This window comes from Protomyctophum parallelum, assembly GCF_964188405.1.
Source record: "Protomyctophum parallelum genome assembly, chromosome: 9".
NCBI lineage: Eukaryota > Metazoa > Chordata > Actinopteri > Myctophiformes > Myctophidae > Protomyctophum > Protomyctophum parallelum.
Window position 1 is genome coordinate 968,177 of NC_139706.1, and position 22,407 is coordinate 990,583.

The 22,407-nt window shown below is 40.7% G+C and overlaps 1 protein-coding gene across 1 annotated transcript; it reads right to left on the reverse strand.

Annotated features, from left to right (window-relative positions):
- Window positions 1-11,051: 11,051 nt before the first annotated feature.
- Window positions 11,052-21,611, reverse strand: LOC310864664 (b(0,+)-type amino acid transporter 1-like; the record flags this gene model as incomplete). The annotated part of the gene is made up of 6 exons (XM_083773367.1): window positions 11,052-11,282; window positions 12,311-12,398; window positions 14,850-14,974; window positions 17,634-17,763; window positions 18,733-18,866; window positions 20,913-21,611. 6 exons carry the CDS (start codon window positions 21,609-21,611, stop codon window positions 11,052-11,054), a joined length of 1,407 nt encoding a protein of 468 aa, XP_083629493.1.
- Window positions 21,612-22,407: the final 796 nt, after the last annotated feature.

Below are 22,407 nucleotides of genomic sequence, written 5' to 3' on the forward strand. Positions count from 1 at the left end.
ATTGTGTAGGCCAGCCCCCCCCCCCCCCCCCAGAAGGACGATCGTAATCACATATTGCCTTGCGCTGTGCGTAAAATAGTAATTTTTTCAGTATGAGGCGATACGCAGCATCTACACAAAGTGCATAGGGGGACCCCCCGACCCCCCCCCTGCAAGGGTCCACATGGGGTGGGGGGGGGGGGGGAGGCACACAGATAGGAGCTCAGACGCTCACACACACACCCCCCCAGGGGTCCACAGACGCGGGTCGGGCCATCCCGTATGTAGGAGAGGAGCTGGTAGATCTGCTATTTTCGGTGGGCATGGGTGACAGCTCTGGAACGCAGGGTCGCCTGGGGACGGCGAAGGGCTCCACGGACCGGCAAGGTGCACGCGGTGGCCTGGCACACGTGCACACGTGCCAGGCCACAGGGCGCAGGGCGGACCGGCAAGGTGCACGCGGTGGGCGTAGGGCAGCGCAGGGCACCGCGCAGGGCACCGCGCACCGGGCATATAACAAAGTCAAACTATTACGTCGCAAACGGGTAGATATAGCCGCGACGAGTTCCGTTCTGTTGCGACGAGTCCACACACGCCACAACGAATTACCTTTTACGTCGAGAAGGGTAGATATAGCCGTGACGTGTCCCGTTCTGTCGCGACGTAAAAGAATAGTCAAACTACTAGGTCGCAAACGGGTAGATATAGCCGCGACGAGTCCGTTCTGCCGGGACGAATTGATATTTACGCCAGGACGTACTCGAATATACGTTGCGACGGAAAAATATACGTCGGGACGTACGTCGTACGCCGTGAAGGCATTTCGCTGTCTCTCCACACGTCTTTGCATCAACATGTTGCTGGTTTCCATTATAAATGAATGATCGTCTATCCTTGCGTCTGCCCGTGTTTAGTTTAACTGTCCAGTGTCCACAGCAGGCAGACCTGTCGAAACTATGCACTTCTCAGAGACATGCTAAGTTCAAACCCACCTCTAGAATATTACTTTCCCCAGCTATCTCATTCCACTTTCATTTATTTTATTCCATAGTCTTAGTTTTTCCCTAATAAAGTTGTTTTTATTTGTTTTCTCATGTTCCCCTTGAAAAGCATCTTTAAGTACTTTATTGCCTATGCTTATGTAGAAAAAAAGCTCTCTGCTTTGGTCAAATAGGCATATTGATATGCGATTAAAATCTGATTAATTGAGATTAATTAATCACAAATTAAGCCTCCAATTAATTAGATGTTTTTAATGGACCCATAAGTGTTAATTATTTAAGTTAGGTTTTGCCATAATCATGTATTTTGCCATAATCAGGTAGCTTTACAACAAATATGTATTCGGTATTCGGTTTTCGGCCAAGAATTTCCCTTTCGGTGCATCCCTAGCTGTTACTGTTACTGTATGTCCACGGAAGAAACACAGAGGTGTTTTCTTATGGTCATGTCACATATTTGCTGCACCAATTGAAGCCCCCCCCCCAACCCTGTGGAATGCATTCCCCAAAACTCTCAGAGACATGCCCCCACCATACAAACCTTCAATATTACTTTCCCCAGCTATTTATTTTTTATTTACTTAGTGTTTTTCCTTTAATAAAGTTGTTTTTGATTCATGTCCCCCTTGTAAAGCATTTTGGGTACTCAGAAAAGCTCTATATACATTATTAATTTTTAGATATTATTACTACAAAAACAATGTTTTATTGCTTAAACTTATGTATTCACTATTCATTGATTCACTAGTATACCAAAATCCATTAAAAAAAATGGCTCTCTCACAGTTCTTGGGTCAAATAATGATATGCGATTAAAATGCGATTAATCGAGATTAATTAACTACAAAGCCTCTGATTAATTAGATTAATTTTTTTAATCGAGTCCCAGCTCTAATTAATACCTGTACGCTATAGACATTTTATTTAAAGACATTTAAAAAAAAATGACAAACTGGACTAAAACCTTTTACTAAAATGACTAAAACTGACTAAAACCCTTAGGAGTTTCCGTCGACTAAAACTATCAAGGATAGAAATGACTAAGACTGACTAAGACTAATTAAGCATTTTTCCAAATGACTAAGACTGACTAAGACTAATTAAGCATTTTTCCAAAAGACTAAGACTGACTAAATCTAAAAAATGCCTGCCAAAAACAACACTGGTACTAGCACCGAAGAGCCGACTTTAGGGCGGTACCCCCCCCCCCCCCCCCCCCCCCGAACCTCAAATGACGTCACATTGTAGGCTCTACAGAGCCAAATGACGTCACATTGTAGGCTCTACAGAGCCAAATAACGTCACATTGTAGGCTCTACAGCGCCAAATGACGTCACATTGTAGGCTCTACAGAGCCAAATTACGTCACATTGTAGGCTCTACAGAGCCAAATGACGTCACATTGTAGGCTCTACAGAGCCAAATGACGTCACATTGTAGGCTCTACAGAGCCAAATGACGTCACATTGTAGGCTCTACAGAGCCAAATTACGTCACATTGTAGGCTCTACAGAGCCAAATGACGTCACATTGTAGGCTCTACAGAGCCAAATGACGTCACATTGTAGGCTCTACAGAGCCAAATGACGTCACATTGTAGGCTCTACAGAGCCAAATGACGTCACACTGTAGGCTCTACAGAGCCAAATGACGTCACACTGTAGGCTCTACAGCGCCGAACCCACTTTTATTCGTCTCTAAAATAGGAGTATGAATCGGCCCTTAGAGTGGTTGCACCACTGAAAAAAGGAAAGGTTTAGGGATAAGGCTGTGACGGAAATAGGGCGCACAACCTGTTGGTCTCGCGTTACCACCAGACCTCTCACAATTTCCAAATGCTTTCATCATACAGTCTGGAGCAACGGAAGAGTGGTCATGAGTAAATGGTGCATTTATATAGCGCCTTTATCCAAGGCGCTTTACAGAGATTGTGCATTACATTCACCCATTCACACACACATTCATACACCGATGGCAGCGGAAACCATGCAAGGCACCAACTAGCACATCGGGAGCAATTAGGGGTTCAGTGTCTTGCTCAAGGACACTTCGACAGTAACTCTGGGTGAGCCTACAGGGTTCGAACTGGCAACCTTACGGTTACCATCCAGGCACTCTACCGCTGAGCCACCGCCGCCCCACGAAATACGCTGTATGTAAAATCTGTCCAAATATTCCAAAGAGAACGAATTGGCCATGAAGTTCCATTTTATACACATCCTTTTCCTCAAAAAATATCAGTAAAATATAAAGCGGAATTGGAATCTTTACAGTCGTGCAAATGTATCCTAATATAAATAGAAATCATCTAAGCTTGTTGCTTAGCAGAAAAGGAAATACAAAAATAAGCTAAAATAAAGTAAAGATGAAATATTTTAAAATATATTTTCGTTGATTTCGGGAGCTGTAATTCCAGACTCTAAACACCAACTAGCATTCAGATATTGTGGAATAGTTGTCTGGCTACGCAAGACTAACAGCCTGTTAAAGGACCACTTCACCACTTTTCAACCTATCTTCATATAATAGGTCCTCACTAATAATCATGAAAAAATGGCACGTTTTTTTTTCGACTCAGTCTGTGTCTCATAGGAGGGCTGTGGGCAGTTTGGAAACTGTCTTCCAGTGACGACATCATTAGGCAGATGTTTTTTTAAACAAGATTTTTTTTACAAAGATATTTAGATTTTCATTATCGTGAGAACGATGGCTTCCATTTTCGCATTGCAACTTTTCAGGACTAGAAAGCCTGCAGTTTCTATTAGCTTGTATTCCCCATCGATGATGTCACTGGAAGACGGTTTCTGAACTGCCCACAGCCCCTCCTATGAGACACAGACCGAGTAGAAAAAAACTGCACCATTTTTTCATGATTATTAGTGAGGACCTACTATATGAAGATAGGTTGAAAAGTGGTGAAGTGGTCCTTTAACAACTTATTGATTTAACCACTTCAACCCCAGCGTCCATATTCTGGGGGGAACATGAGCCAAAATAACAGATCTACAAGCTCACAATGCATCACATTCGTTACATGTTGTGAGCTTGTAGATCTGCTATTTGTCGTGAAGAGATTTGGTGTAGAAAAAGTGTTCAAAGTACAGTTGTAACTCAAGGGTAACACTTGCAATACATTATTTGTCTAATATTTTTTATTATAACACATTATATAATCTGCTTATAACATAATTATAAGAATACCAATGTGTTATAACAATAATCCTAACAGTTTATAAACCCTTTAAAAACTTCATAAGGTCAAGTAATTGCAGGTCACTCACAGACCGTTTATTCTGGCCAGGATTTTGTATCATAATAATTCGGTAACACTTTACAATAACGACCTAGCTGTTATAAAGCATTTATAAACATTTATAAGCAGTTTGTAGATGAGTAATAATCATGAACAGACTGTTTGTTGACATCCGTAAATGTTTACCTAAACATTTATAACTATGTGAATAGTTTACTACTTACTAATACCTTACTAATAACGTATACATGATGTTTAAACATAGTTATAAATGTTTAGGTAAACATTTATAACTATGTGAATAGTTTACTACTTACTAATACCTTACTAATAACGTATACATGATGTTTAAACATAGTTATAAATGTTTAGGTAAACATTTACGGATGTCAACAATGATTGTTCATGATTATTACTCATCTACAAACATCTATACATGTTTATAAATGCTTTATAACAGGTCGTTATTGTAAAGTGTTACCGATAATTATTATAGATAATTGTGCAATACAGTATCACTGTTCATTAATCGTGAATAATCGAGGCCAAAGTCACTAATAATGGTGATATTGATTTGAAGTCATGAGTCCCAGCCCTAGATCATATAATCATCTGATAGATGCTCCTTTGAGAAAAGCGAATTTGTTTGTTTAACTAACAGATTATCTGTGTCAGTGTGTGTCACTGTATTACACTGTATGTGCATTGTGTCAGTGTGTGTCACTGTATTACACTGTATGTGCATTTGGACTAAAGCGCTCGTCACCAACTGCCACTGTATGAATCCTCATGTGTCTTCTTAGGTTACCGCGGTCACGAAAGCCTTTGTTACAAACTGCACAAGTGAAGGGCTTTTCCCCTGTATGGGTCATCATGTGTCTTTTTAACTCACCGTTGTCACGAAAGCCTTTGTTACAAACTGTACAACTAACTGGATTTTCCCCTGTATGAGTCCTCATGTGTTTTTTTAGAGTACCGCTGTCACAAAAGCCTTTGCTACAAACTGTACAAATTAACGGCTTTTCCCCTGTATGAGTCCTCATATGTTTTTTCAGATCGCCGTTGTCACGAGAGGTTTTGTTACAAACTGTACAAGTGACCTGCTTGTCCCCTGTATGACTCCTCTTGTGTCTTTTTAGCTCACCGCGGTCACAAAAACCTTTGTTACAAACTGTGCAAGTGAATGTCTTTTCCCCTGCATGGGTCACCATGTGTCTATTTAGATCACCATCTCCAGTGATGTCAGATTCAGAACAGTGTGAAGAGAGGAGATGGCCATCACTGGTTGGTCGTGATCGTCCCAAGTGGTCGATGTAAAGTTGTGTTTTCATGTGTTCAGTTGAGGTGCTGGCTACAGGCTCTGCGTCTCTGTCTATATTATGTTATATACCATACGTATACTATATATATAATCAGTAAAATAAAATAGCAAATTGTGCCTGATTTGCTGGGACCAGAGTACATGGTGTGTATATGTATGACTAGCTCTCAATGATGACGTAAGAAATATGGTCATTTATGCAGATCAAATTGCACTAACTAGTATTTGCACGTCCGCAGGTAGATAAAATATCAAAGAGCGTGGAGTTATAGACAAAGTTTTATTCTAGAAAGAGAAGATATATACTTTCAGACGGGACCACTGACCTAAATAACTGGCCTAAAGAACAGGTCAGACCTGTAAGATCTTACCCAGGATTAGACTATCACCCAGTGCATACAGCGTCCGCAGGTAGATAAAATATCAAAGAGCGTGGAGTTATAGACAAAGTTTTATTCTAGTAAGAGAAGATATATACTTTCAGACGGGACCACTGACCTAAATAACTGGCCTAAAGAACAGGTCAGACCTGTAAGATCTTACCCAGGATTAGACTATCATCCAGTGCATACAGCGTCCGCAGGTAGATAAAATATCAAAGAGCGTGGAGTTATAGACAAAGTTTTATTCTAGAAAGAGAAGATATATACTTTCAGACGGGAACACTGACCTAAATAACTGGCCTAAAGAACAGGTCAGACCTGTAAGATCTTATCCAGGATTAGACTATCATCCAGTGCATACAGCGTCCGCAGGTAGATAAAATATCAAAGAGCGTGGAGTTATAGACAAAGTTTTATTCTAGAAAGAGAAGATATATACTTTCAGACGGGACCACTGACCTAAATAACTGGCCTAAAGAACAGGTCAGACCTGTAAGATCTTACCCAGGATCAGACTATCACCCAGTGCATACAGCGTCCTAAAGAGTATATTGACTTTCGGAATAACGGCACCTATGTTACAGTAATACTCGTTAGATTCCAAGACAAAGATGTTGGTCTTAATGCAAAGTCTAATAGTAACTATTACCCAGAAGCAGTTCCAATCTACAGCCATGAAGCTATCATTTTCCATGGAGGCAGAAGAACAGGATCAACAAATAGGTTTCAATTCCCGTTGACATTAGCTTGGGATTAACTATTCATAAGGTTCAAGGTTTAACTATACAAGAAATTGTCGTATCTATGAAGGGCTCACATTTTAACCTGGGACAAGCCTATGTAGCATTCAGTAGAGTGAAAAGGATAAGAGATCTATATATACTTGACTTTAATCCTAAAAAGATCAAAGTGGATAAGAATGTAGAGAGAGAAATGATATGATTACAACAATCACCTCTAGAAAATACAATTATACAGAAGATAATTCAATTACCATTAAATAATTCATAAAAAATTGGATTGTTGAACGTGAGAGGTTATCTAACACATTTAGAAAATATAAACTCAGATTCCCAACTTGAAATGTTGGATCTAATAGCTTTTACTGAAACACACTTAAAGAAAAATAATAACATTACTTTTAAATTAAGAACAATGAACACAAATTACAATACAATCAGGAATGACAGAGAATATGATATAGGTGGGGGAGTTATGTTTGCTATAAAAGAAGATATTTTAAATCAAATTGAAATCAGGATAGAACACGTATGCATACATGTAAAAGATAAAGATCTATATATATCATTCTTATGTACAGATCACCTAAAACAGACCTTTCAAAATTAAACACATTTCTCGAAAACATGGTAAAGTATCTATCATCTCCGACTTCTGCAATTATGATAATAGGAGATTTCAATAAAGACCAATATACTGAGAAAGATAGAAGTATAAGACCGTCATGTCAAGATTAGGCTTTAAACAATGAAATTCAAATCCAACTACAGATTACGGAAGTATTTTAGATCATGTATATTTTAACAAATGTGAAAGTATTATTACAAAAATTTAAGTTAGAGACACATTACTCTGATCATGATTCATTATTAATATCACTATAGTCCAAGATGAAATACATTTAAAACAATTGACAATTTACAATAAATAATAAAATTATTATACTGTTTAACATATTTTAATTCAGTTTATATACCTTTTTTTCATCACATATCAATGATTTATTTTTCTTTGAAAAACTAAAAAGGAATCCAGAATATTTCTAAATTGATAAAAGTGTATTTCTTATATAGATAGAAACTTGAACCATACTTATTAATACTAGGTGTTTACATGCATAAAGTAGGTAGGTAGCAAATAGTTACACCTAATAATTAGACATTTCAAACGTTCCTTCACAGAGATACTGAGATTCCACAGTTTACAGCGGTCGAAAGTACTTGCGCGCTCTGCTTGCGCACTAGTTGGCCATTTATGGCCTACTAGTGTGCAACTACTATGCACTCGACAGAGTGCAGTTCTAGTTGTTTATGTTATTGTTTATCCGCCTGGAAATTAATCATACAGGCTGATTTGACCTTTGAGACAAATACATTATAAGCCAAAGTATCAGAAAATATTTTTTTTACTATTGTTTTTTTTTTCTTCATTTTATCTAGATAGATTTTTGGGATATCTTTATATAGCCTATACTTCCTGCACAGATCATCACTATATCAGTGTCATTTTCACAATCATGACACAACAAGTTGTTGCTGTTTTTGTGTGACACTATGAGAAAAAGAAAATCACATGTGTGTGAAGTGAGGGGCGCTCTTATCATCATAGATCATCTCATTCCGGCCAATCGCAATTTGTCTCTTCACTTCTCTGTCTTCCAATTTACCGTATTCACTTTTTATCCTCAATATGCACTTTGCTCAGCCAATCAAGTCATCGCTATGGGGGGGTGCATAGCCAATAGGGGTGTCAAAAAAAAATCGATTCGAATTAGAATCGCGATTCCCGTTATGAACGATTCAAAATCGATTCATAATTTCCAAAAATCGATTTTTTTATTATTATTTATTATTATTATTATAATAATAATAATAATAATAATAATAATAATTTAGATTTTATTTCTGGTTAGTTACAGGAGTTTTCACTACATGGTGTTTATAATATGAAATGTAACCTCACCCTAACCCTCACCCTTACAGTAAACATTAAGGCTGTCACGATTCTCGATACGAATCGAAATTGACGTTCGATTCAGTGTATCGAAATGACGCACCGAATCGCGATGTTTTATGTTTTTACTTCCGCGAGCGGCCGGGCCATTCCGCGCATGCATGCTTCCGCTGGGGGAGAAAAAAAAGAGACGAAAAGCCAGCTGTATCGGAGCCTTGCCACACACACACACACACACACACACACACACACACACACACACACACACACACACAGTCAGTGTCACATACACACACACACACACACACACACACACACACACACACACACACACACACACACACACACACACATCAATATTGTACAGGACCTACAAGCTCATAACGCACCGAGGCTCGACACGTACATTGTGAGCTAAGCTTGTAGATCAGTTATTTCTTTGCACACCGGCCATGGCTTTTTGCACCGGTCAGCACCTGGCCATCATTTGGTTACATACAGTTCCATGCAGTCATCTTTTTTTAGTATGGTAAACAATAAACATTGCATGCAATGCATTTTGATTTAATTGTAAGAGGGAGCGTAGCCTATCAACACACAGGTGTAACCACTACATGTTCTGATTGAGCATGGGGAAGCATCGGACAAACACATGATTTCATTATAAACTGTAGGCCTACGTACCGGTAGATTTTCACCCAATGAAAATTTACACTTCACGGATTATAGGCCATTTGGAATTAGAACAATCGGTTGAAAATTGACCGAGAATAACACGATTTAAATACCAACTTTTTTGTTGCGCTGAAGACTTGTTGCGCCGAGGTGTTTTATAGTACTATACTTGTGAGGACCTGGCTGGCGCACGCCGCACACAAAAAGGGTTCATCTGCAAGCTCCCAAAGCGCTGTCATGCAACACTTGGAGCTTGTAGATATGATACACGGATGACAATAAACACACAGAAGTGAGAGAACGAGACCGCTGTTGTGTTTTACCATGGCCAGTGCTGTTGTAGACAGCGACGACGATGACACACGGAAAGAAGTTTGGAAATATTTTGGCTTCCCAGTGAGTTATGATGGCACACGACGCATCGTTGACAAAACGGTTTCAGTTTGTCGTTTATGCTCCAAACGAGTGCCAAAGGCAACGCGTCAAATAAGGGCCAGCATCTTAGCAGACATCACAAAGAAATCGATCTGTCCAAAGATGGTACAAAGACAACAACACAGCCAACTATTCTAGATTCTTATAGAGAAAAGCTCTCAGCTAATTCGCCCCGTGCTAAACAATTAACGCACAGTCTGCATAGCTGCAGACATGCGATGATGCGACCACTTTCAATGGTGGAAAACGCTGGCTTTCAATATTTAATGAGAGTTGCAGAACCACGTTACAAAATGCCATGCAGGTCGCATATGACCACACGTGTGTTGCCTGGCATGTATGATAAAGTGAGGGCACAAATCACTGAAGGGCTGAGCCATGCAGATCAAATTGCACTAACTAGTATTCACACTTTGTTAGAGCTCTCATAGTCTTACCTGTTCAAACAATGTGAACATTCTACAAAGTAGGCTAGAATAATTTGTAACAGCCAAATAACGTAATTGTTTGGTTGAACTTTGTATATTTAGGCCTACTATTTGTCCTTTTCCCCCTTTATTTTACTTACTTAGAGCTTAACAAGAATGTTACAAGTCATCTAATCTTAAATAAACATTTAAAAAAAATGTTAGGGCATAAAACCCAAAGTTGTTAAACCTTTTATTATTCTCATTCTGATTTGTTATTTATAGAAAATAAAAGTGACTTATTGGGAAACAAGTGTTTTTCTTTACAAATCAAGATATTGGCCTAAATTATAATTATTAATTATATATCCCTCAATGCTGAAAAAGGAGGTTTTAAAAAAATAGATTGAAAAAATCGAAGCAAATCGTGAGCTTCAAATCGAAAATGTAATTGAATCGTGGACTAGGCGAATCGTGACAGCCCTAGTAAACATCATGTCTTCAGTCATTTTCAAGTTAATCACTTCAGTTGGCTGGAGTAGATTGTGATTGTGAAATCCTATGTATTGAATCAAGAATCATTTTGAATAGAGAATAGTTTCGAATCTGGAAAAAAATCTTTTGAATAAAAATAAAAAATCGTTTTTGGAGAATCGAGAATCGTAGAATCGAAAAAATCGATTTTGAATCGAATCGTGACCCCAAGAATCGGAATCGAATCGAATCGTGGGACACCCAAAGATTCACAGCCCTAATAGCCAATCAAATCATCGCTATATGATTCACACAAACACACAGAGCTGCATGGGCACAAAACAAAACAAAAAACACAACGACATAGAAATATGGAGATACAAGGTTTCTGCCCGACAGCAACAATGTGTCGTATCGTATCCTATAAAATCAAAGGTTTTTGTCTGCTGGCACGACCTCCAATAGAATCTGCATGAATACGGTGAGCTTCTCCAACACACCGGGACACAGCTTGTAATGGATACAAGGCACATAGACCAATACTCCACTCATCATGAATGCAGTCACATAGAAGTATTCAATTTGGGGGTCGTCTATGATGGGCGCCAGAACGAGGAAAACCGCAGCGACGAGGACCAGTATGGGGAGTAAAATTGGCACCTGTGAAGAGAAATATCGAAATGTATGTATGACACACAGGTCTGTAATTAGAGATGTCCCGATACTGTATCGTATCGGGAAAAGTAATCGGATCGGTCCTTATTTGTCATATCGGGTCATATCGGTATCAGTGAATATGCCAGTCCAACCACCGATCCGACACAGGGGTAAGGGACACTATGGCAGGTAAATAAAATAAAATGTAACGTGGAGTTAGCTTTGGAGTTGCCCAAACTGCAAGTGTACATTTGCGTGAGGAGTCTGCTATAAACACAACATGAGATATATAGCTAGATAGCTATAAACACAACACGAGATATATAGCTGATAGCTAGTATAAACACAACACGAGATATATAGCTAGATAGCTTTAAACACGAGACACACATGAAATCACAACACTGGTATCGGTATTGGCTAACACAGAAATCGAGGGATCGGAAGCGAAAACAGTGTATCGGGACATCCATATCTGTAATGTGCAGGGGGGGGGGGGGGGGGGGGCGGCATCCCCCTACTTCTCTCACTCCTAAAATGTTTGGGGGTAAAAAATATGTTTTTTTACTTTATGGATACGATTAAGCATTGTAAACCTGTGTTTCTAAATAGGCTATACACCTCTGCATATGTTTTATAGTTTGTGTCTGTGCGCGTTGCGCACGTGCACGCAAATGCACGCATGTGAGCACGCACATGTCTTATGGGGCGTCCCCCCACTTCTAAAAGTAGCACTATACAACCCTGGTAATGTGTGCTATTTATAAGCAACTCCTGCCTTGTGGAGTATAAAGTCAAATGGTTCATTTGTATATATACCGCCTTTATCCAAACTATTATATTAATAATCCGTTCACTCACACTACACCAGCGGTGCAGGAAAGCATGCAAGGCACCAATGTGAGCAGTTAGGGGTTCAGTGTCTTGTTCAAGGACCCTAATAAATAACTCCGTTTCTCAAGCAGTCACATTGCTTTCTGAGCTCATTATTTTTTATGGGCACGGATGAAACAGATTGAGATTGAACTCACCCTGTATGGTCTGGGGAGCTCTGGTTTCTTGATCTTGAGATAGAGGAGTCCAGATATAGTGATTGCGTAGAAAAACCAGCTACTGAACCTGACAACGAAGACAAACAAGATATCTTTGGTATTATCTTTGTGTCGTATCAAATTTCCACAGGGGCACACAGGGTGATTGATTGAAGTATATCATTGAAATATTTATTAACAGTTTGCCGAATTACAGTACATTTCAAGCATAAACTCAATACAAAGACTGTTAACTGTGAGTGGACGACCCAATTACACTTGTTTACAAGAAGGTCCACCATGTTCAATTCATCAAAACATTTAGAGACGTACAAATAGACACTTCTATATAGACAAAGAACGGAGACACTTCTATATAGACAAAGAACGGGAAAAGATACATTATACAGTGAGGGGAAAGGGGGAGGGGGGAGATTCAGATTTTACGGGAGCCAGTTTCGAATTGCAGCCGTCCGTAGGGCCCTTTGAGAGCGGTTTTGAAGGAGTCAAGGGATTTGCATGTCTTAATCACTGTTGGTAGGGCGTTCCACATTTTGGTGGCATAGGAGCGAAAATAATTTAGTCCCTTGTTTGTGCCGAATCTGGGCTGTACATGGTTCGTTGCACTCCCTCTGGTGTTGTGGGTGTGGACTTCGTTAACATTAAGGAAGTATCTAGACAGGTACATGGGTATCTTGGTGGTGTATCGAATCTTGTGGACCAGACCCATTGCAAGATGCTGTACTCTGTCGTCGACCCTAAGCCATTCCAGCCTGTCAAAGTGGGCAGGGGTGAGGTGTGTTCGGGGGTGAGGCCAAGTAGGAGCCTGACCAGTTTGTTTTGGGAAGTCTGGAGCCTAGTTTTAAGGGCCTTTGAGGTGCTGTCATACCAGGAGGTGCATGCATAGTCAAAGAAACCTTGTACGAGGGCTCCTGTTAAGGTCTTCAAGGTGTTTTTGTTGACCAGTTAGGAGATCCTGTAAAGGAATCTTGTTCTTTGGTTGACTTTTTTGATTACATTGGTGGCCATTTTATCACCGGAAAGATTAGCCTCCAGGATGGAATCTAGGTAGGTAATTTCATCTTTACGTGTGATAACATTGTCACCCACTCTAACCAAGAAGCCATTTGCCTTGCTGATATTACTATTAGATCCAAAGAGAATGGATTCAGTTTTTCCCAGGTGTAAAGATAGTTTGTTATCAGCGAGCCAGGTGCAGATTCTACCTAGTTCAGAGCTGAGGGCCTTTTCAACCTGCGGTTTGTTCCTGTCGGAGACTAGCAGTGCCGAGTCATCTGCGAACAGGAACAAGTTGCAGTCACAAGCTGAAGTCATGTCGTTTACATAATTATATTAGGAACAGTAAAGCCCCTAGTATGCTTCCTTGTGGAACGCCACAGCTCACTGGGAGGGGGGCAGTGTTCTATTCACCTCCACCATCTGTTCTCTCCCCTCCAGGTAGGATTGCATCCAGCTCACTGATGCTATCGAAACAAGGTGACTCTACAATAGGAAGACATCAAATAGCCTACTGGCAGAAAATATCATGATAATTATCAGACCATCGCTGCCCTCTGGTGGTCAGCGAGAGGCGTGATACCATTAAAGCGACATTGACATTTGGTTGATCCTTCGGTTGTTTACCTGCCTGAGTAATGGGTATCATAGAAGTAACTATATTAACCCATTCTGGGCAGGAACCCCTTTTGGTGTTTTACCCCCCCAGGCCGGGAACCCATTTTGGGGTTCTTTTTTTTATTTTTTTATCCCACGATTTTGTAACCCAGTTTTCTTTTCACCCAGTGCCAATTATCTAATGTAATCCTGGGCGCTACACTTCCTCTGCCAACCTGGGGGGGCAGCGGACTGACCTCATGCCTCCTTCTATGCATGAGGAGTCCAAGCTGCTTCTTTTCACCTGACAGATGGGAATTTCCCCGGCCGGACGTAGCGCGTGGAAGGGACACGTTATTCCGACCAGTTCCTTTCCCCTCCATCAGGCGCCCCGGCTGGCCAGGGGGAGGTCGTTTTAGAGACCAGGATTACGGCATGTTTTTGTGAGGGTATCTACCCTAGGGGACACGGGGAGAACATGCAAACTCCACACAGAAAGGCCCTATCGCCAACCCCCGCCTCAGGTATGGGCACTGATGACGCGGAGGAGGGATTTTGGGGTTCTGTACAGTATGTACAGTATTCAAAAATGTAAAAAGAAATATGCTGCTATATAAATATTTGAAGTTTTTCGGAAAACTTGGGTCAGGATTTAGAGGCGTTTTTAGAATCGGCCTCAGGCCTAGCTATACAACCCAATATTCTATACCAAAGTTCAACATCGCTTTACATTACAATAAATTGTAGAATGCACTTGCAGCCTATATACATACTGCATATAGGCCTATAGTCAATATACAGTAGGCCTACGTGTCACTTTTCCAACTTTGCCTGTGCACAAAATTCATGAACTTTTAATAGTGTGAAGTAAACGGACAGAATGGTATAGCAGCATTTACCTGTGGGATAGATAACTTATCCTTACCCTAAGTAGTTGACAATACTCTGGAAGTCCCCAGGAATCAGTACTAGAAGTGAAATAGTTGTTGTGAAGATCAAGGCTGGAGAAGGGGTCAGTCTATGGACATGGGCCATGGCCAATATACCTGGCTATGAGGAAAGACAGTATAATTCATTATGGTCATGATGCTAAATTAGTGGTGGGAATATTAGGTTAGTTAGCAAAGTTTAAGAATATGTAGCTGATAGATGTTTATACATGACTCAAGGATGGCTACAAACACTTTTTATTTTACCCTACCCGCAATATTTTTGAAGGGAAGACCTTCGCACACTTGACTTACTATATTGACAACAGGTGCGTTGGCGACAAAGCAGCAGACTGCAGACATGTAGAGAGAGGGAGACCAGCACACTGTCACTTGCTGGTTCAAGAGCTTTTTATTTAATGTCCAAAATGACCAGATGCCTGAAGAAGGTCGAAGGACCGAAACGTTGCATTTTGGACATTAAATAAAAAGCTCTTGAACCAGCAAGTGACAGTGTGCGGGTCTCCCTCTCACCCTATACCCACAATGCATTGTCAAAATCGAGAACACATGATTGTTATAGGTTTTTGGGTAAAACATTGCAAGGTCACGATAAATATCAATATAAAGTATAGAAAGTGTCAGTTTCTGTCAGTTTCTGTGTATTGCATTATTATTGAATTTCCAGAGCTAAAGGATAGGTGAAGATATAGGTGTAAACTTCGTCTTCAGTGTTGTGCAAGGGCTGACCCTGTGGTGTGTGTGTGTGTGTGTGTGTGTGTGTGTGTGTGTGTGTGTGTGTGTGTGTGTCGATGGAGAGGGCCACTATGTTTCCACACTCACTCCAGAGAGCCACATTGCATATTACTAAATATTAAAAAAGCCAATCTACAAGCTCAAAACTTTTGAGCTTGCAGATCAGCTATTTTAGCTATATTTGAATTGAAATCAAATGCATTGGACACAAAAGAAGACAATAACATTGTAACACTAGTCATTAAGCTACTAATAGCTCCATCTCACTGAATTAGAATATTTTGTAAAAGTTAATTTTCTTCTGTATAACATAGTTCAAAAAGTGAAACTTTCATATATTCTCAATTCATTGTGCATAAAGTGAAGTATTTAAAACCTTTTTTTGTTTTAATCTTGATGATTATGGCGTACAGCTCATGAAAATCAAAAACTCCTATCTCAATGTTGAGGTGTTATGGAAGCCCAGGTTTGCTTTGATAACAGCCGTAAATTAATTTGTATTGTTCAGTCTCATGTCTTGACAATACAACTTAGATTCTCTGGTTCCATTTGTACACTCTTAAAGGGATTGTGACATTAAAAAAAAGGTTTTGGAATTGTTCTTGTTTTTTTTAGGTTTTCTAATCTCAATTGCACCCAAAAAACATGAACTTTTAACATTCAGTAGATTTTCTGTGATCTGGGGTTTTCTGGCTCAAACAGGTGCTCTGATTTGCCGGCAGTAAGTGACATCACTTACTGCAAATCCCATATATGTCAATGGGATTTGCCAGCAGATGTCACTGTTTCAATGTGTTGCCTGTTTTCATTGTAGCTCAAAAGGACCAAAAAACCCCAAAGAAAACTTCAGACCACAGAAAATCCACTGAATGTTCAAAGTTCAGGTTTGAGGTCATAAAACCTAAAAGAAAAAAGAAAAATAAATGAAAATGAATGTCATAAAACCTTTAAGTATGATTATACAATATGTATTGGGGTCCCAGAGATAGAAATGCAATAAAATAGGGGGTCCCTAGCCTAATTCAGGTCAAACCGGGGGCCCTAGAGCCTTAAAAATATCCTCTTATGGTGGTCCTTGGCATATATTTTCAAGGTTATAATGAGTATTATTTTAGGGGTCCTTGACATGAAAAGGTTTGGGAACCGCTGCTATAGGGTTCGTGTGTTTAACAGTGTTGTTTTCGTCGACTACAACTAAGATGAAGAATGTTCGTCGACTACCTTTTTCCACTGAAGAAAACGAAATGGAAACTAAATGAAAACTATTCTATGGTGACTAAAACTAAGACTAAATATACTGACAATTTCGTCAACAAATAAAAACTAGACTAAAATGAAGGGACTAGTGGACAACAGATCCAGTATAAGTCATTTTACACTTGGTTGCATGCTGAAAATAGCAGATCTCCGTAGATCGGCTATTTTCAGCAAGTGTAAAATAAGTCATGACGGCAACAAGGCCCGCCAAAATACATTTTAGTCGACTAAATCACCTGTAGATTTAGTCGACTAAAATCTTATGACATTTAGTCGACTAAAATTAGACTAACACTAATACATTCCAGGTGACTAAAACTAAGTGAAAAATATGCAAGAGACTATGACTAAAACAAAATAGAAATTAGCTGCCAAAAACAACACTGGTGTTTAACCCATTTAGACCTGTGGACGATTCTAGAAATGTCTTCTAAATCCTGACAGTTTTCTTGAAAAACCCATGTTTCTATGTCAGTCGTTCTTAAACATTTTCATGTCAAGGACCCCCAAGATTATATGTAATTGGCCGCCGATCCCCTTCTGAAAATATGTTGTTCCAGGGACCCCCCAGAAGCAAAGATTTGAGTTAAAAACGTTCGCTCTGAAAGAATATATATTCAAAGATTTGCACCACATTTTCACGATTTTTCAAAAATAGCAGACCTACAAGCTCGTAGCACGCTATGAGCTTGTACTGTAGATCTGCTATTTTTCAATAGCTAGAGCATGACATAATGCTTAAAACACAGACAGGGCTTCCCTCTCACCATGTGTCCTTCCCTTGCAGCAACAAAGCACACACGTCCACCACTGAAGAATGTCCCGTTCAGACAACCAAAAGCAGACAATGCTGCAGCCACGGACATGGTCCAACCCCAGCTCCCTAAGACCTTATTCCTGAAAGGAAAGGAAAGGAAATGAAAGGAAAGGAAAGGAAAGGATGTAAGCCATGACATGCACCACACCTGATAGGACTGATGGTAATTATGATACAGTCTCAGCCGATGGAAAATTGGGATTATGATTTGTATTTTTGCTTGACCGTTAGTTAGTTGACATATTTTTGGTACGTTCCTGTCACTGTCAACTCCTATTGACCTCATGCACTCCGCTGCCATCCTGCCAGCAAGGTGCTAACAAGGTGCAATTTCCCATTGACAGCCCATTGATTGTATTAAACAACGTCAAACTCACCAACATTGCAGCTGTACAAAAACCTTGAATTATCCTCTTTGTTATTGTTGTCTTTGTTAATTATCTGCAAAGTGTTTGTTTCATAAACATCCACTGTAAACATGTTATGAGCTACTCCCTGTCAAGAAATTCCTTTCAGGTGATTTGTTGGAGCTTGGATGAGCTCGTTGAATATTACTCAAGTCAACAGCCCACCTGTTTTTAATTTTCACATAATGCAGGAGGTTGCTTTACTGATAACGACACTTAAAATAAAATAATCAGTGTGCCATATCAACATTCTAAATTGGATTATTATTACACCACATCAAAATGCAATATTTCCAACTGATGTTGATTGTCCATATACATATTTATATATATATATATATATATATATATATATATATATATATATATATATATTAAGAAATAGTTTCTTTCACATCAGGATGTAATTACCATTAGAGCAACAAACCCACCTATCTCTCAGACTCTCTCCACAGTCAGAGTTAGGAGTTTTAATGAATAAATGTAGAACTATGAGCAGGGTGTAATTTAGTGCGTGGACCTATAATTTAACTGACCAAACCCCTTTTTTGAGGGGCGCTAGCCCCTCCTATATACAGGTTTAATGTTTGGGTGAAAAATGGGTTACTTGAGTAAATTAAAGGGAGTTGTGTCTTAACTTACCCCCAGGTAACCGCCACTGCACTGGTGGACATCATCTCGCTGGGCGTCAGCACCGTCAGGTAGCTCACATTCACCAGCAGATATAACACTGTCACCATGGGAACCGCTATTAGAAGAGCTCTGGGAAGGTTCACCTACAGTATTAGATACAGAAAGAAAGATCAGAACCAGTGTTGTTTTTGGCAGCACATTCTGATTCTAGTTTTAGTCATATAGGGCCTGATTCTTCAACGTGTTTCCGCTGATATATTGCCGTGACGCTGGCGGAAAGGCATTTACGTGGATTTCCCACATTAATTTGGAATTCATGGAAATGGCCGTGAACTTGACGCTGACTTTGGTTCGTCGGTAACTCCGCTAAATTAGGTGGCGGAGAACTTTGCGGAAGCATACACTTGCATATAGATTTATTCAGAAGGCTTTAGTCTTCATGCTGAATCAATAAATAGTCCCCAAATCTCAGATAAAATATGTAGGCATGTGCCCCCAACATATTGGTCGATCAGCGCATAAAAAAACGATATATATATATATATATATATATATATATATATAAAAGCCGAGTGCACTTGTATGCCTATAATGCATGCATTCTAGAGGCAAGTTAGCCTATAGAGTCCCATAAGGAAACTGCCCCTGCAAGCCCCGACACCTTTTTTTTAATTTATTAGGATATTTCTATAGCATGCATGCGCGATTGCGCTGCTCACTGGACAGCCTTCTCTAGGCTACTCGCAGTGCAACGCGTTGTGAGCTTGTAGATCGGCTCTCGCGGACTGCATGTTAAAAAACAAACTCACAATTATAATAAGAACATAGGCCTACACTTATCTGCATTTTGCACTGTACGAATCTAACGTTGTTTCGGTGTGTGTGTGTGTGTGGGGGGGGGGGGGGGGGGGGGGGCAGACAGCAGCGTGCTGCCGATCCGATTCACATTGGAAAATGAATAGGGCTAATTAGCCCTATATAAAAAATAGAAGACCACATTTATAGCCTAATGAATGCAGCGTGTTTGAAAGTCGGCCAGTCATATCAGTTTTAAACCAGCTCACCTCCACTCGTGAACATGACGGACAGACAGACAGAATTTATAATAATGTATATTGATATTGATCACATGGATGCCACACACAGAATAGTTTAACTCACTGGATAAACTCACTGGATTATAATTTCTTCAGACAAGAGGATCCCAGGCCTACGAGGTAGGCCTATAATATATTTACTTATGAATGTATGGGGCTATGGGCTACTGTTCTATATCGCGCAACAGTGTCGAGGGCCCATGCAGCCCCCCTCCCTCTCTCGCTCTCTCTGAAAAGACGACTTTTGCATTGACAATTGACATATCCGATATTTTAAATATCGGATATGTTTTACCTCTGCATAGGTGTGAGAGAGCACCCGCCTTGGTCCCGAACTTAATTAAATAAATTATAATTATATTGCTTCAGCGGAGCACGCACCGTTGCAAGCTTCGATAGCAGTGACCGCGGCTGTGATCTCAGACAAACTGCTGTCTGCTGAGTCATGCTTGAAGCCTTTTATGGTATGAAATTGGGCGTGGATCAATGCAGATGAGGTTGTCGGGTGCTTTTCCGATCACTTTGCACCCGCTGCATTCAGTATGACATACACCTGCGATACACCTGCGCACCTGTGGTACACACCACTCTCTGAATAACACGTCATCTCAACGTAGCTTGATCGGACGGATAAATACGATATCTGTTTCCGCCACCGTTACACTCTGGCGCATTTCGTTTTTGAAGAATCAGGACCATAGTCTCTTGAATAGTTTTCACTTAGTTTTAGTCCCATTTTAGTCACCCGGAATGTTTTAGTGTTAGTCAAGTCTAGTTTTGGTCGACTACATTTTAGTCGACTACATCTACAGTTGATTGTGTGTGTGTGTGTGTGTGTGTGTGTGTGTGTGTGTGTGTGTGTGTGTGTGTGTGTGTGTGTGTGTGTCACGCGTCTCAGTCATACTTTGACATACTGGAATTTTTTGCCATTTAAATTCTAGCCTAAGCAACATTGTCAAATTATGAATTGTGCTCCTGCTCCAGCATGCTTACCTTATCCATCATGTCAAAGATAATGTACTGCAATGTAAGGTCGCTTATTGGTCCTTATAACTAAAATAGGGGTGACATATCAAATAAGTCACTTTTTACCTCTGGACGTTTCAGCTCTTCTGTCACGGAATTGAGATTGTTCCAGCCACCGTAGGCCCAAAGTCCCTGGTAGAAAGCAATGCCAATTGGACTGATGCCCACAGTCGTGTTGGCAAAGGAGCCTTCAAAGTTGTCAGTGTGGCCCTTGATGAGCATCACCACGCCTCCTAGAACAATTCCAACCAGAGACAGCACCTTGGCCAGCGTAAAGACGATTTGGACTGAGAGCGACGAGCGGACGTTCAAGCAGTTCACCGTGGCCAGCAGGATAATGGCAGCTGCGGCCACGCACTTCACCACCCGCGCCGGGGGGGCGCAGTCCAAATAGAACGGGGCCACGGCGTACTGAGCAAAGCTCAGCGCGACACCGGCCACGCCTGCGGGCCCCACGAGTAACACCGAGTTGAAGATCAACATGAAGGCAAGGAATGGCCCGAACGTCCTGAGGATGTATACGTACTCTCCCCCCGACTCCTGAATGACGGTTCCCAGCTCGGCGAAGCAGAGCGACCCCATGATGGCCAGCAGGCCGCAGCATGCCCAGATCACCAGGCTGGCCCCAGGGCTGCCGACGTTGGACAGCACGGACTGGGGACACATGAAGATCCCCGAGCCGATCATTGACCCCGCGATGAGGGACACGGCTCCGATCAGTCCTATTTCCCGTTTCAGACTGAGTTTCTCTGTCTTTGCGTCCATCGTTACAGTGGCCATGCGGCGCAAACCGTCCTGACACATTCACCTGTTGTTGAACGGGATCTGTGACAAACTGATTATGACACAATGTGCTCGGTGAGAGCACTCAAACACCTTATTACGCACTGTACCATGCTATTGTGAAGACTTAGCAACAAAGCCTGCCACCACTTTTCAAATTCAGTGACACCGCACCGTGCAATTTGGCATATATTGTTTACGCAAGTCTAATCTTCTACTCGTCTAATGACTGGGTGAGCATTTGCAGATAGGACTGAAGAACCGGTGTGTATTCAAAGGTAGAAATAAATGCCTGGGTGGGGAAGGACAGTCGCAGACTGGTGAATTAATCTTTTCCTTGTAGGGGTACAATCCCAGAGACAGGAAGAGCGATGATGAAGAGTTTGGAACCCGATAAAAATAGTTAAAAAAAAGTATTTTTCACGCCGTGTAGAGAAAATGGTGCGAGGTTACAGAAGGCATGCAGATCGTTCCTCTTGGATGATAAAGCGTTTATCTGGCAAACAATGGAATGACAGGGGGTTATATCCCAGCACCTTATCAGATAATGTGACGGAGAATTTCCATCTTGCTACTACTGTGTGTTTGCTTCATAGCACTCACTGCCCACTATAGGGCCTCTTGAAGTTAAGTTGACGTTTAATAACCAATTATATTCACTAAGATTTAGGACTCCTTTTATGTAACGATAAAGGTTTAAGGTTTCTCTTCACTTCTGGGAAACGTTCTGGGTCGAATATGCACTCTCAGATAACGCATGCTTTCTCCCCCTCACCTT